Source organism: Sinocyclocheilus grahami, unplaced genomic scaffold (genome assembly GCF_001515645.1).
Source record: "Sinocyclocheilus grahami isolate Dianchi unplaced genomic scaffold, SAMN03320097.WGS_v1.1 scaffold632.1, whole genome shotgun sequence".
NCBI classification, from domain to species: Eukaryota; Metazoa; Chordata; class Actinopteri; order Cypriniformes; family Cyprinidae; genus Sinocyclocheilus; species Sinocyclocheilus grahami.
In genome coordinates this window covers 244039-257997 of record NW_015505811.1, presented here as the reverse complement: position 1 = coordinate 257997, position 13959 = coordinate 244039, and the positions used below count along the sequence as shown (strand labels likewise).

General features: G+C 37.5%; 2 protein-coding genes across 3 annotated transcripts in view; one reads left to right on the top strand and one right to left on the bottom strand.

Moving 5' to 3' along the window:
- Nucleotides 1-8077, top strand: part of LOC107558121 (E3 ubiquitin-protein ligase RNF34-like) — a 21280-nt gene extending 13203 nt beyond the window's left edge. Inside the window, exons 3-7 of one of the 2 annotated variants that reach the window (XM_016241735.1) lie at nt 557-994; nt 3930-3992; nt 4263-4464; nt 5660-5689; nt 6069-8077. In XM_016241735.1, the coding sequence (XP_016097221.1) occupies nt 557-994; nt 3930-3992; nt 4263-4464; nt 5660-5689; nt 6069-6259 (924 nt within the window). In that variant the 3' untranslated portion in view covers nt 6260-8077. The remainder of the gene's footprint in view (nt 1-556; nt 995-3929; nt 3993-4262; nt 4465-5659; nt 5690-6068) is intronic. The other variant, XM_016241736.1, reaches the window with a different exon arrangement.
- Nucleotides 8078-9383: 1306 nt separating this feature from the next.
- Nucleotides 9384-13959, bottom strand: part of LOC107558119 (lysine-specific demethylase 2B-like) — a 34184-nt gene continuing 29608 nt past the window's right edge. Inside the window, exons 17-22 of the mRNA XM_016241733.1 lie at nt 13158-13454; nt 12247-13067; nt 11736-11899; nt 11181-11342; nt 10777-10995; nt 9384-10520 (exon numbers count right to left, since the gene is read on the bottom strand). Coding sequence (XP_016097219.1) covers nt 10339-10520; nt 10777-10995; nt 11181-11342; nt 11736-11899; nt 12247-13067; nt 13158-13454 — 1845 coding nt within the window. The 3' untranslated portion in view covers nt 9384-10338. The remainder of the gene's footprint in view (nt 10521-10776; nt 10996-11180; nt 11343-11735; nt 11900-12246; nt 13068-13157; nt 13455-13959) is intronic.

The window sequence follows — 13959 nt, the reverse complement described above, 5'->3', positions numbered from 1 at the left end:
TATATATATATATATATATATGTGTGTGTATATATAGCACAGTATTGCTCGTGACTGGAGGAGGAAACACTGATTTGCCACTACAGTCTGGCATTCCTCATTTCCTGGCAAAAGACAGAAGTGATGAAAGATCAGAGCATTAACTTTACCACAAAGCAAGAGTGCTTTGAAATCATATCAGCACGTTCACACCCGTCTGCAGGCGCTCCAATGCCAAGACAGTGTGATGCATCTGCAGCCGCTCACACCAGCACACATATGCAGAGACGTGATGGATAGAACTGACATTAAGCTAGAGTGCAATGGTTTGATTGAATGGCTCATTCATCAGCATGGTGGCATTTGATAACCACCGCTAAGCTATCCAACAGAGACTCCACAACTGCTTCAGAGAGTTAGAAAGTGTCTTGAAAAAGGAAGTTCATGCCGCAGAGATTTAGAGATGGAAGCATCTGTGTCAATCAAAACAACTAAAGCATGATGTGATTAAATCACCGGTCTAATGCACACATATTAGTTGACTGTTTAATGATTCCTCATCTTTCTCTCTTCGCAGCATGTTTGCTCAGACTGCAAGAAGAGCTTCTGCTCGCTGTGTTCTGTGCTGCAGGAGAACCTGCGGCGCTGCGCCACCTGCCACCTGCTGTGGGGCACGGCCTTCCAGCGGCCCAGGTTAATGCGGCTCCGTGTTAAAGACCTGCGGCAGTACCTCACGCTGCGAAACATCAACACGGACACCTGCAGGGAGAAAGAGGACCTGGTGGACCTGGTGCTCTGCCATCTGGGCGCCGAGCTGGAGATGGGGGAGGATGATGAGGAGGAGGAAGAAGAGGAGGCGGAAGCGGACACGGACAGTCTGCCCTCACTTCCGCACTCTCTCTCCACGCCGCCCGCCTCCACGGCACGATCCTCCTCCCAGCAGTCGGCGCTGTCTGTAGCCGCGTCTCAGGGAGAGGCTCTCAGTCACAGTGATAGCTCAGGGACAACCAATCAGGTGAGGTGCTATCTGGAAGAAAACGTCATGTCGGCAATGTGTTCCCATGCATTTCGGTGTTCGTTTTACTTTGTTTATTTTTTATTTACTTTTAAATGTATTCATTTAGCGGACACTTTTTATTCGAAGTGACTTCAAAATAAGGAAGAGAAAGAAATATTTGTTTTATTTTATTTTTTCATTTACTTTTAAATTGATAAATTTGCATTTATATTCATTTAGCAACATAAAAATAATCACAACATCACAAGCAATTTGTCACAAGAGCCAAGAATATTTGCAGTACACAGTGCCAAGCGTTTTGTTTTTGGATTCAAAAGATTTGAGGATTTGGACACTTAAAAGTGCATGATGCTAGTTCTAAAGAATTTCATGAAAGATTTATTTTTGTTTTACTCATTTTTATTATGGTAAGAATTTTCAGAATTTTTAAAAGGAAAATTAAAATTTTAATATAAGTCCAGTATAATGGATAATATTTTTTTTCATTTACTATGTGTGATTCAACATTTATAATCAATGTTTTATTAATTATTAAATGTATTATTATTATTAATTAAACGTATTACCTATTATAATGAGGCAATTTTAATAATTTTTTTTGTAAATATATTTATTTACAATATTTATATATGTATATATAGCACAATATTGCTATATATACATATATTTTACATATCATTTTTATTTTACATTTATTTACTTTTATTTTATTTTACAGTTAATTTTTTATTTTACATAAATTTTTTTTCTTCTAATCTTGGGTTAGAAGTTATCTTTTTTTACGTGATTTATTTATTTCTTTTTAATAATTTTATAATTTCTGTATTTTATAATATAATATTTTTAAAACACATTTTTGGGAATTCAGCTTACAAATGCCTAATGTAAAATGACATTACGCTACAAAAAAGCATTTTGACATTGAAACATTTTTTCCCAAATCAAGTAATCTTGATTTCTAATGTATTACTGTACTGCATAACATTACTGTAAATGTTTGTTGCATTGTGTCACATAATTTAACGTGCTTACTTTGAACATTTTTGCATGTTAAATGTGCCAAATCAAATCAAACAAACTAATTCAATTCCTGTAAATATCGATAAATATATCTGACCATATTGTTTGATTGCTGTTATTGTTTAAGCTACTTCCGTATTGGGAGATTGGACTGTTTTTTTTCTCGATTCATGAGTCGCACTTCGTTGTTTTCACTTTTTTTTAAAGTAGCATGTTTCTGAATACATCAAGTGAGGATTTCTTCTAAATTTTTTACATTTCTACACTATAATCTATTGACTCCTGTTGTCTGTACATTTAGTAAGCTGCTTACAACCCTCAGTTAACTAAAGATTCATCCATACGTGCGTGAACAGCTGTACCCCACGAGACTAGCCATGACGTTTAAGCCTTGCTTTTTTTTTTTAGATCAGACATACTGAGCAGGTTACATAATGTTGGTACAGGTTGTCAGATCATTCCTGCATGGCGCGACTTAAAACACTTACGCTTAAGTGCAAATGAGTTTAAGAGGCAAATGGCTAAGTTCGATATGTAAAATTGGCCAGAAGTTTTAAAGAGCATCTGCGTGTGTTCGAAAAGAGACTGTGATGGTCCAGTGTGAGTTGGCAGACTGACCCATGCATTATTAATACGCAGCCAGCCAGCAAAGCTGCACGCCGTCTGTGTGTGGACCATGTGTGAGATCTCAGTCCATGTGCTGAGTCTTCTCATAAAGACAGTCATTCTTCAGCCAGACAGCAGACAGGAAGAACGCAGGCCCATTAGCTAATTGTTCTGAATGAGGCAAATAGAGAAAGAGAGAGACCAAAAAAAGCATACAAAAGCTGGCTGCTCCAGGACCACACGGTCCTTGTGTGAGTGACACAGGAAAGGAATTATTGCAATCAGTGGGAATGAATGATTAACTCTGTAATGTGGTGTTATTTGATGTGCAGCTTACAGAACCAAGGGAAGCTAATTGTGAGGAAGTGATGAGTAGATGCTTTATTTATACTGCACTGACACAGACAGAGGTTACTCAAAGTTGTAAAAGAGATTTAAAGTAAAAAAAATGTAAGTGCTCTCTTTAAGAATTTCAGAAAATATGTATTTTTCTTATCTTATCAAATTCCAGCAGAATGGATAATATTTTTATGATTTACTTTAAGATGTGCGATTCAGAATTTATAATAAAATATATGATATAAATGAAATGTATTACATAATTAGACAATTTTAGTATAATATAAATCTAAAAATATTTAGATATTTAAATGTATTTATTATTTACAATATTTACAATATTTTGTAATGTTTCTTAGAACTATTTTTATTTAGTATTTTATTATATGTATAATATTATATTCTTGAGCATCAAATCAGCATATTGGGATGATTTCTGAAATATCATGTGACACTGAAGACTGAAGTAATGATGCTGAAAAGTCAGCTTCGCATCACAGGAATAAATTACATTTTGAAATCTATTAAAATACGTTTTTTATTATAAACATTTTACAGTATTACTGTTTTTTGCTGTATTTTTCTTTCAAAAATAATAAAAGATCTTACTGACCCCATACTTTTGAACGATTTTACATATATTATGTATTACAGTATATATATTTATAATATTTCATGTTTTTCAAAGTAAAATGTGTTGTTTAATATGGCTTGTATTCTGAAATTTTCATAAAAATATTTCATATATTAAATCAAGTAAGTAAACTTTTATTTACATTTATTGGATTTACAGGCTTTTATCCATAGAAATGTTTTTTTTCTCCATAAATACAAACACTAAAGAGGAGAGCTGGTAGAATCTGAACTCACAGCCGGGCTCAGTGTGTCTGAACACACACTCTGACTTCAACCAGGTTTTAGTCAATAAATCTGATAGAAGTTCTTGATTTCTGTGTTTTATCTCCAGGACCATGCAGATGCTGCATCAGTTTCCCTCCTCAACCTGGAGCCTCATGACAACATACTGGAGGTGTTTTTCTTCTGACAAAATCTGCATGCGATGAGTGTTTGTGGCAGCTACTGTGAAGATGACTGAGTTACTTTAAAACCCCTCGATTCTCACTGAGCATCCATTATCATTAATAATTCAGCATCATCCCATAAGTCTGCTTAGTGTTTGACAAATATTTCAGAAAACATCTGCAGAGTTAAAAACGAGCAGTCTTGTGTAATATCGATGTGGACTGCAGTTAAATGCTATAACCAATACGTCCACGTGTCTACCTCTGTCCCCGAGCAGGCCAGCCCAGCGACGCAGAGACGTGCACGTGCCTCCCTCTCGGACCTGTCCCACGAGGATGACATCGAGAGCCTGACGGTGCGGCAGCTGAAAGAGATTCTCGCTCGCAACTTCGTCAACTATTCAGGCTGCTGTGAGAAATGGGAGCTGGTGGAGCGCGTCCATCGTCTCTACAGAGAGAACCAACTCAACAGAAGATCGAGTAAGACCTGATGTGACACAGAAAGTGTAGAGCTTGTCCCAAAGTAGTCTACTTGTACTCTAGTTACAGTCACCCAAAAATATTCATAGGCAAAAAAGGATTGTTAGTGTTAAGGTCTCTGCACACCGAGTCCGAATTTTTTGTCCGAAATGTTTGCACGTTGAAAAATAAATACGACCTCACATTGTGTCAATCACGTTTACACACTGCCTCCGAAACTTTCGTCCGTCATAAAAAAATTCGGACCAGGTGCGATTTTCTGCTTTTTCGCATCAGTAGAAAGCATTTTGATAGGAAAGGATGACGAATACGAAAAAAAAAAATGGAAAAACGCATACGAAAGTTTCGGACTCAGTTTGCAAGGACCTTTAAAGCTTCCAAAAGAGGGTTTTTGGATTCCCAGTGAACAGTTCTTAAAAGAAGCATTTTTCTTAGTGTGAGGAACATTTTAGTAATCTAAAGAACCTCTCTTTATAATAAACAACCCTTTGTACAAATAGTGTTAATTTTGTTAACGAAGACTATGATGAAAAATTTTCGTTGACGAGCTTTTTTCCCATGACTAAAAAAATAAAACAGTTTTGTCTAAATATGATAACTAAAATGTACATTTGAGTAAGACTAAGACTAAATTAAAAATGGCTGCCAAAATTAATACTGCTGTACAGTTAATTAATAATAATCTTATTGCTAAAATGTCAAGTTTTCTTTGACTAAAACTAGACTAAAATGTTGAGACTTTTAGTTGACTAAAACTTGACTAAAACTAAATAGGATAAGGTTGACTAAATATGATAAAAAACTAACAAGGACATTTTAGCCCGGGACTAAGACTAAAGGTCATTGCTAATTTCATCCGAAATTTTCGCACGTTAAAAAATAAATACGACCTCTTGTTATGTCAATCACGTTTACACACTGCCTTGGAAATATTCGTCCGTCATAAAAAAAATTTTGGATCGGGTTCAGACTGAAAAGAGCACAGCTGGCATCATATAATAAGAGTGATGGATGACAGAGAATGCAGCCATTTTATTACAGTCTCCGAATCTTTTTGACAGACTGCATGTGAGAAATAACAACATGAAATTGAATCAGTCAAGGATCAGGCCAAAATCAGCTGTGGCTAATGTGATTTTCAAATAGGCTTCTGCTCTCCATAAAATTGATTCTTTGCATTTTCTTTTCCTTGCAGTGGAAAATGTTAGCAACAGCCTAGCTGCAGGTAAGCAGACCAATATTGTGATACATTGTACTTGACAGTGTTATTTATATACTATTATAGTAGTATTTTTTATATTTTAATTTGTTTTCAGCTTAATCTTAGTTTAAGTTTAGTAATTTTCTTATGTGCTTTTTGTAATTTGTATTCTTTTTTATTAATGTTTTAAATACATTTATTTAGCTTAAATCTTTCTATTTTAGCCTTAGTCATTTTAGTACTTCAACGTAAACTTATTTTATTTCTGTTAGCTGTAGCGGCAAAATTTGTAATTTTCGCACACTTTTTAAAAAATTTTTTGTATGTTATTACTGAATATAATTTTAATCGTTTTAGTTGCATCCATAGACTATTAAACCTTCCATATATTGTATACTTCCAGATGGTGTGCAAGTAGCTCAGCTGGGCGGCGTTGATGAGAACCTGTGCCGTATCTGCATGGATGCCGTGATAGACTGCGTTCTGCTGGAGTGCGGTCACATGGTCACCTGCACCAAGTGTGGCAAGAGGATGAGCGAGTGCCCCATCTGCAGGCAGTACGTGGTGCGGGCGGTGCACGTCTTCAAGTCTTAACGGGTGAGCATCACCTCTACTGGAAGACCAACACACCAGATGCTTCCTGCTTGACCGAGCAGGCTGGGGCCACGACTGGACCAATGAACTGCCCCTTTAGATTCAAAGTGGTGGAAACCAGTACTGCGCACACCTTCTTCACAGAGCGAGCATTTCCTGCTGCCCATTTTTATTTGGTCATTCATTGGCACGCTTGAAATCGTTTCTGCGGTTAGGGAAGAAAGGGATTTTAGAGGAATAACGTATAAAAAAGATGAAAGTTTAAGTGGTTTACAGTACATTCCTGTAAACTTTTTGGAAATGTCTTATTGTATGTGCAATATTAGAAATCTTTAAGTGTGCGTGTAGAGAAACCGATTGCCATTAAGAAGCATGTTGTCGTAGCAACAGTGAAAACCATTGCCGTGAAGGGGGAAGGTACTGTAGGTGCCAAAATAGAAATGTGCAGAACGGCTTCTGGATTGTTTTTACATGCTATATGATTAATAAGCGTGTTGTTTTCATGTATTAAATCGGCTATTGCCATACCACAAATCAGCATCCATGACACCGGATCAAATGACCAACTAGCAGAAGAGTTATTTATAGCAAGTTGATAGAAACTGTATTGTATTTTTTCACAGAGTCACTGGAATCCAGCACCTGCCACTATGTAGCTTATTACTGGAACCTCAATTATTTTATTTTTTTTATCAAATTTTGCAGAATCTGCCGAACGTCAGGCGTGTGGTTGGTTTGTCTCCATTGTGCTGTGTATACAAGATAATTAAAGGTGTGCCAAGTCATTTTCGATTAATTAAAAGTGTCAGATAATAGGGTGATTACCCAGGTAAATGTCATGTGATCTCAACATTAAGGAATGTTCACCTTTGTAGATCAAAAGCACTATAGAAGTTGGTCAAATGTCTTAGTGCACCTTTAAACCTTGGTTGGTTTTGTTAGCAAAATATTTTCCGTTTTCATTGTTGGTCAAAAGTTTTGATTTCAATGTTCTTCATCTCCAGCAATACCATGAAAGATGTCTGTTTTTTTTGTGGGTGTGTCGTGTTGATTTCACAAGCGGTGCTACATGGATTTATGTATCACAGTTCTCTATTGCATTCGTGATTTTACTTGCGTTTCTTTCCCTTTTTGTGCATATTTACATTTTCTAGATAACGATAAGATAAAGAGGAAAATAAATTGTTATTTGATTCCTCTGGATGCCCTTTGTTGCTGTGAATTCTCTAGTCAAATTCAAGTTATGATGTCTGTGGTATTGGCTAGACAAACAAATATAAAGGAAAATTTAATCAAACGTATATGATTTTATATACATGTGAAAAAAGACATACACAAAGTAGGCTATATGGATAGGCTATATTTTCCTCTGTTGTCCAGTTTTTCTTGCATTTTCTTTTAAAATGTTTCTTCAGCGTTCCAGTTTTTTCCTTGAATGTAAACAACATTGATGTAGTTGTTTATCTTTTTAATCGGTCACAAATAATACTACAGTAGATTTGGTTACATTCTGGTGTCACAACCATGTATTTCTATAATCAGACTGTTTTTCATTTGCTTCTAGAACATCTCCACACCCGTCTGCCCAACACTGACACTGTGCTTATGTGTATGTTTCTAATGCTGCTATCTCTAAAAGATGTCACTTGGTAGTAGGCAACTACTCTAGCTGAGCAGACAACGGACACGATTACAGTCTAAACGACTTAAACTGAGCGCTGGAAGGCGTTTTGGGGTCTGGTCTTTGTATTTTGGAATGTTGAACTTTTTATTTTGGTAATTCAAAGATGATTTATTAAATTTAATAAAATATGGTACCTTGAAGTAACAAAATAAGAAGAGTTTTCTCATTTCAGTATTATTTTTTCCTCCGTTGCAAACGATGAAATGCTAATCGGCGCCTTCCAGCAGTGTTGCCAACTAATTTTCAGGGGACGTTGCTAAAGGAAGGTTGATTTGTTGCTAAATGATGTTGTGAATGTGGTGACATTGCGTGATGACGTCATTACGTAATCACGATGCAAAATTGTGTCAAATCTCAGCAAAAACATATTTTATATATGTTAATTTAGATTTGTTCGTAGCAATATAAATGCGTAATATAATATTAAAATATAAATAACTTTTTAAATCAAAAACGTAATTAAATTATCGAAACCGCACACATTTTTGAACGATTACAATTTAAGTTTTATACTTTAAAGCAGTTTATTAGTAGTTAGTTAGTATGCTGCACTCTAAGAAAAGTAAAAAAAGAATGCACAATCTACTGTTTTAATAAGAAGGAATTTTCTGGATTGATTTTTCCATTTTTAATTACGCATTGTATTTTGTGTTTTCGGGTTACAACTGATAACGGATAATGTCCTGGAAAATTACTAGCACCTTTTCCATTTTTCTGCATATTTTTCTTACAGTTTAGCCTACTGTAAGAAACAGTGCAACTCATCAACAATCGCAGGTACAAGCTAACAAAGTGTCTCAAATGAAAAATAACAGTATTCAATTATTATTATTATTATTACTATTAAACAGTTGCAAATAGCAGCTAACTTAATTCCTGTAACGTGTGTACTGCTAGGCATCTTTGGTTTCCTCTTTTTGTGTAATTTAAATGGTCAATTGTGCCTTTTTATCGTTTGAGTCACTTATCAATAGTTGCTCAAAGCTGCCAAATACATTTTAAAAAATAGCTAAATTTGTTGCTAGGTGCTTTTGGAAGAAGAAGTTTGCTGATTATTCTGAAGAACAAATTCGCTGAGGTAAGCCTGTCTGTATGTGATAACCTGTCCTATATTTACTCAATTATAAGTCTTAACATGAGAGAGGAAAAGAGCGGCAAAAAGGTAGGCGGGAAATCATAATTGCTTGAACCGCCCTGTTGAAAAAAAACAGCATATGCTGGTTAGGTATGTTTTGACGCTGGGATGCTGGTTTAAGCTGGTCCTTTTGCTGGTTTAAGCTGGTCCTTTTGCTAGTTTATGCTGGTCCTTTTGCTAGTTTATGCTGGTCCTTTGCCAGCACATGACCAGCATAAACCAGTTAAAACCAGCAAAGGACCAGCTTAAACCAGCGTCAAAGCATACCAAACCAGCATATGCTGGTTTTTTCAACAGGGCGGATCTTAAGACTAATTTATAAATCTTGTTTACCTTGAATAATCCGATGCTCTATATAGTTTTGTGCACCAAGTTGTTCACACAGTCAAAATTCCGTGAAGCAAAACATCGATACTGGAAAAAATATCAGTATTTATTAAGGTCAAACAGTGCAAATACGTTTCCCCCCAGATATATACATATTAAAGAAGCCCAGATAAGTAATATAGTCATATGGAAAAGAGAATGTACCTGTAGAACATCTTATAACATTAGAAGACATCACATCTTAAATTAACATTACAAAAACATCTGCACAGTTACTATAGCTAGTATAGATAGGATCTGCTTAACTTCCTACTGCGTAGAAAAAAAATAAACTTTGTACTGACTGAATACTGTCAATAAAGTCTATATATGAGTGCATTTAATACTGCACATAAAGTGTGAAATCCCTTCTGATACAAAAATGAATACTGCATGACGCTTAACGTTTGCATGGTAACGAAAAAAGCACATGCATTTTGAATTTTTCTTTTCCGAGAAAGAAAATAACAGTCACTGCAACACTGCACTGTGTGACTATAAAACCTTTTTTATAACATTTATGCAAAATATGAGTAAACATGCCTTTCAACAGCATTTTAACGTTGGCACGCTCCGTTAGCTGTGCCTTGTAAACGTAAAAATCAATAAACGTTTGCCTTAGCAGCACAACTAAACGAATTGAAAACAAAAAACAGATTGGAAGGCTGAATTGGCCACCAGAGAAGAACACATTTCTTCACTTGTGAGCTCTGTTGATGAATTCAGGCTTTTGCTTGGAGTGTGTTGTTTAGGAATGTCATTTTTGTCTTTGCTGGTTTTCTGTGGAGTGCATTACGCTCCACCCATCCTTATGTTGAAAAAGTGTAAAAAATGGAGGGCGAGATTGTTAGTTCCCTGGGTTCTAGGTCAAGTTATTGTCACTGTCTTTATTGACTAGCTCAGTTTGCTCAGTAGTTTTTCCTCGATCAGTCTGAACTGCACGCTGACGGACATCTCTGCGATGAACTGCTCACAACCCTCTTTGGTCACCTGTTTGCAGTACCGCAGGTCGATGTGACAAATGTTTCCGCAGCGCTTGAAGTAGGTCAACGACAGGTCTGTAACTCTGTTACAAACTGTTGAGGAAAGGAATGGGGATTTAGAGCCATAGCCGCTCAGATTTACATTAGTAGCGAGTGAAGAGCAGTGACCTTGCATCATGCTTTTCCCAAGATGCAATGCATAAAACAGCAAGATAGCAATCTTATCAGATGAAGATGAGTTTGTGTAGCCTATACACACACAATGTATGCATACTTGTTTTCCAGCCCACTCCACTGTCCGTTAGCATGTCTAATCTGTTATGTGAGGGGTTTAGCATTACCTGCATACCTGAAAGGTTGATGTGAGTGAGAGAGTCTCTGGTCGTGGTGCCGGCTGCCGTGAGGATGTTGACACTCTGGTCGGTGATGTGGTTACAGTAACTAAGATCCAACTGGGACAGTGAAGGCATATGTTTTATGATCAGCTTCAGGGATGTATCTGTGATGTCCAGACCAGCTAGACAGAGATTCTCCACATTCCTCAGTTTACTTCTACTGTCCAACTGACCTGAGAGACAGCAATATGCATCTTTTACAGTCAATTTTTAAACAATATAACAGAAATGTGCCTGTACTATTTCCTGTGTACACATGGGGGCACTATGAATTGGCAAAATAAGAAGATAAAGAACTTCTAAATGGGTCAAGAGTACATAATGGACATAAACAGCAATTAATGCTATCATTCAGTACCTGGTCTGTTGTCTGTCGGCAGGGAGAGTAGGTCTCTTATCTGGTTGTCCTTAAGTCCCTCTACCCACTGCACATCTAAAGTTCTTAGCAAAGGACAACTGGATGTGCATAAAGCTGATACAGCTGCCCACGAACAGCCTGCCAGCAACAGAATCCTCAGACCTGCCAGGAAACCAACACAAAGGTGTCATGCAAGTATTGGACACAAGAGTGGAGTTTGCATACATCGGGGGTGCCCAATCCTGTTGTTGGAGTTCAGTTTCAACCCTGCTCCAAAACACCTGTTTGTAATAATCAAAAGTTCCTAAAGATATTAATTAGCTGGTTCAGGTGTACTTGGTCAGGGTCATAGCTAAACTTGGCAGGAATATAGATCTCCGGGAACAAGACTGGAGTGTCAAGTACATAAAGGCTACACCATTAGGATACACACAGGCCAAAACAGCTGGAAAGGAATCCAGCTATACAGTGAACCTGAGATGCATTGAAACAAAACTCCAAAAAAAACTTTCCACCATTAAACAAATTAGCTGGTAAGTAAAAGTGTGATTGTACCAGGTAATCTGTTGATTAGCCAGCTGAGCTGCTTCTTAGAGATGTTAGTCCAACTCAGGTCCAGGGAGACCGGCTGTCTTCGGATAATGCCGCTCAGCATGAGTGGAGTGATTGACTTGCACCGGTTCAGATCGATCTTGGTCCAAAGTCTTTTATCACAACACCTGAGAACAGAGGACAGAAGACTTGCGTCTTACAAAGTTGAGATTGCGTGTTTAGAATATACATAACATGGAGGACCCAACCCTCTCGGATCTAAGTCACAACTGAAAGTAAAAAAAGATTCACTTCATTCTTGTGACCCAAATACAATCCAGTGTTTTCATTAGTTAGGACAAGGGTTAAAGGTGTGGTTAAGTCTGAGAGCTAGGGAGTAAACCAATGAAAGCACCAATGGAGGAAAAGAGTGCTCATGTAGTACTGCAGTGTAAAGTAAATTCTCTATAGTGCAAGTGCAACTTAAAAAGCACAACATTATGATGCTTTCTTTCCTAGTTTCTGGAAGACGTACCATCTGTTCCAGGTCTTGCACACCCGCATGCAGACACACAGGTCTTGGTGTGTGAAGTGGCTGAACACTGCCATCCACACCTCTCTCCGCATTACGTGATTCTTCCCATCATCTAGGGGCAGCCCATCCGGAGGGGGGCTGATCGGAGGGGGGCGAATAACATGACGCTCCATCTGAACACATTTCGGTGGAGAGCGGCAAGGTTTTGGCCGAATGACAGGGGTAGGTGTAGTCCTGATCCAACTAACCGGGAGCTGCTCTCGCAATGATCCGTTTAGTTCCCGCTTAGGCCCCAGCCAGTCTCTCAGATGGCTGCTTCCATTCTTCAGTGGTTTTCGGTCCTCTCCATCACTATCTGGTTCTGTCTTCACTGCTCTGCCATTTTGATGTGCTAGTCGATCCTCTGTATTCTGGATCTCCTGATTGAGTTGTTTGCTTAGTTCTTTGCTCAGTTCTTTGTTGGGCAGGCGAGGCTTACGTTTGGTTTTTCGCTGGCTCCTCAACTGTGCATCAACACCCGAGTTAATACTGGGCCCTGCCTGGGTAAAACCACCCTGTGATTGGTCACCTTCCCATGCAGTGGAGGTCTTGTGTTCATGCTTCCCATTCTCGTCTGGACTACCCTTCTTCTTCATGGTCTCCTCTTCTTCTTCCTCCTCTTCATCATCTCCATCCTCCTCTTCTGAGGGCACAAAACCGAAGGCTCTCCTCTCCAATTCTTGTCTGTTAACCTCATCATACTCCTCCTCATCCTCTCTTTCTGTCTTGATCTGTCCCAGGACATTAGAGGCTGAGAGATCTTCAGGCTTTGAGCGCTTCTTCTGTGGATTTAAAAGAGGGTCAAAATACATGCTTTGCAAAAAATATTATTTAATCTCTTATTTGCTTTTACTTATTCATTGTCTTGCTACCTTTTTCTTAACATTGGAATCTGAGTCTGAGTCCTTTTCAAAGAGTTTTCTCTTCTTGCGGAGTGGGTTGTCCTCCAATTTGAGAGAACGTTTCTTAAATGCATCTTCTGACTTGCAGGTAGGATTGTCCTCTCGTTCTGTCTTCTTCTTCTTCATGACAGGTGAAACAGTAGAGGTGTAGGACTCAGTAGACAAGTTTGATTCCAGCTCTTCCTTTACGTCCCGGTTCATTCGCTGCTCTTTGAGCATAGAGCCAGGGAGATTGGAGGCGTACTTAAACCCTGGGCCTCTTTTTTGCTTTGTGACCAAAAGGTGGGAAAGAAGACAAGACAAGTTTATATCTATTATGTATTATATCAGACATGTAATATCTTGTTATCCTAAGAGTAAGGATGTAACGGTATGAAAATTTCTTATCACGATTATAGTGAACAAAATGATCACGGTTATCAGTATTATCACGGTATTGTTAAAATGTGCTGGAAATGTTCAAAAAGTACTGACACACAAATCATTTCACCAAGTTTTACATTTAAAATCAACAAACAACAAATAAAATGAGTTTTTGTTTGCATAACTAAAACAATAACATTGCCAATGATGTCCGGCTTTTAAATGACAACATGACTGACAACAGTTTATCTAATAGCATGTTCAAATATCTAATGTAAATGTTCAAATAAAGCTTTGAAAAAGTTTCATAAATGGTAAACCTCACATTTCAGCTTTTAAATAAAGAAAAGGGCCAAGTCAAAATGATAATTGATTAATAAATGATTATATGTATTTATCTGCTCCATAA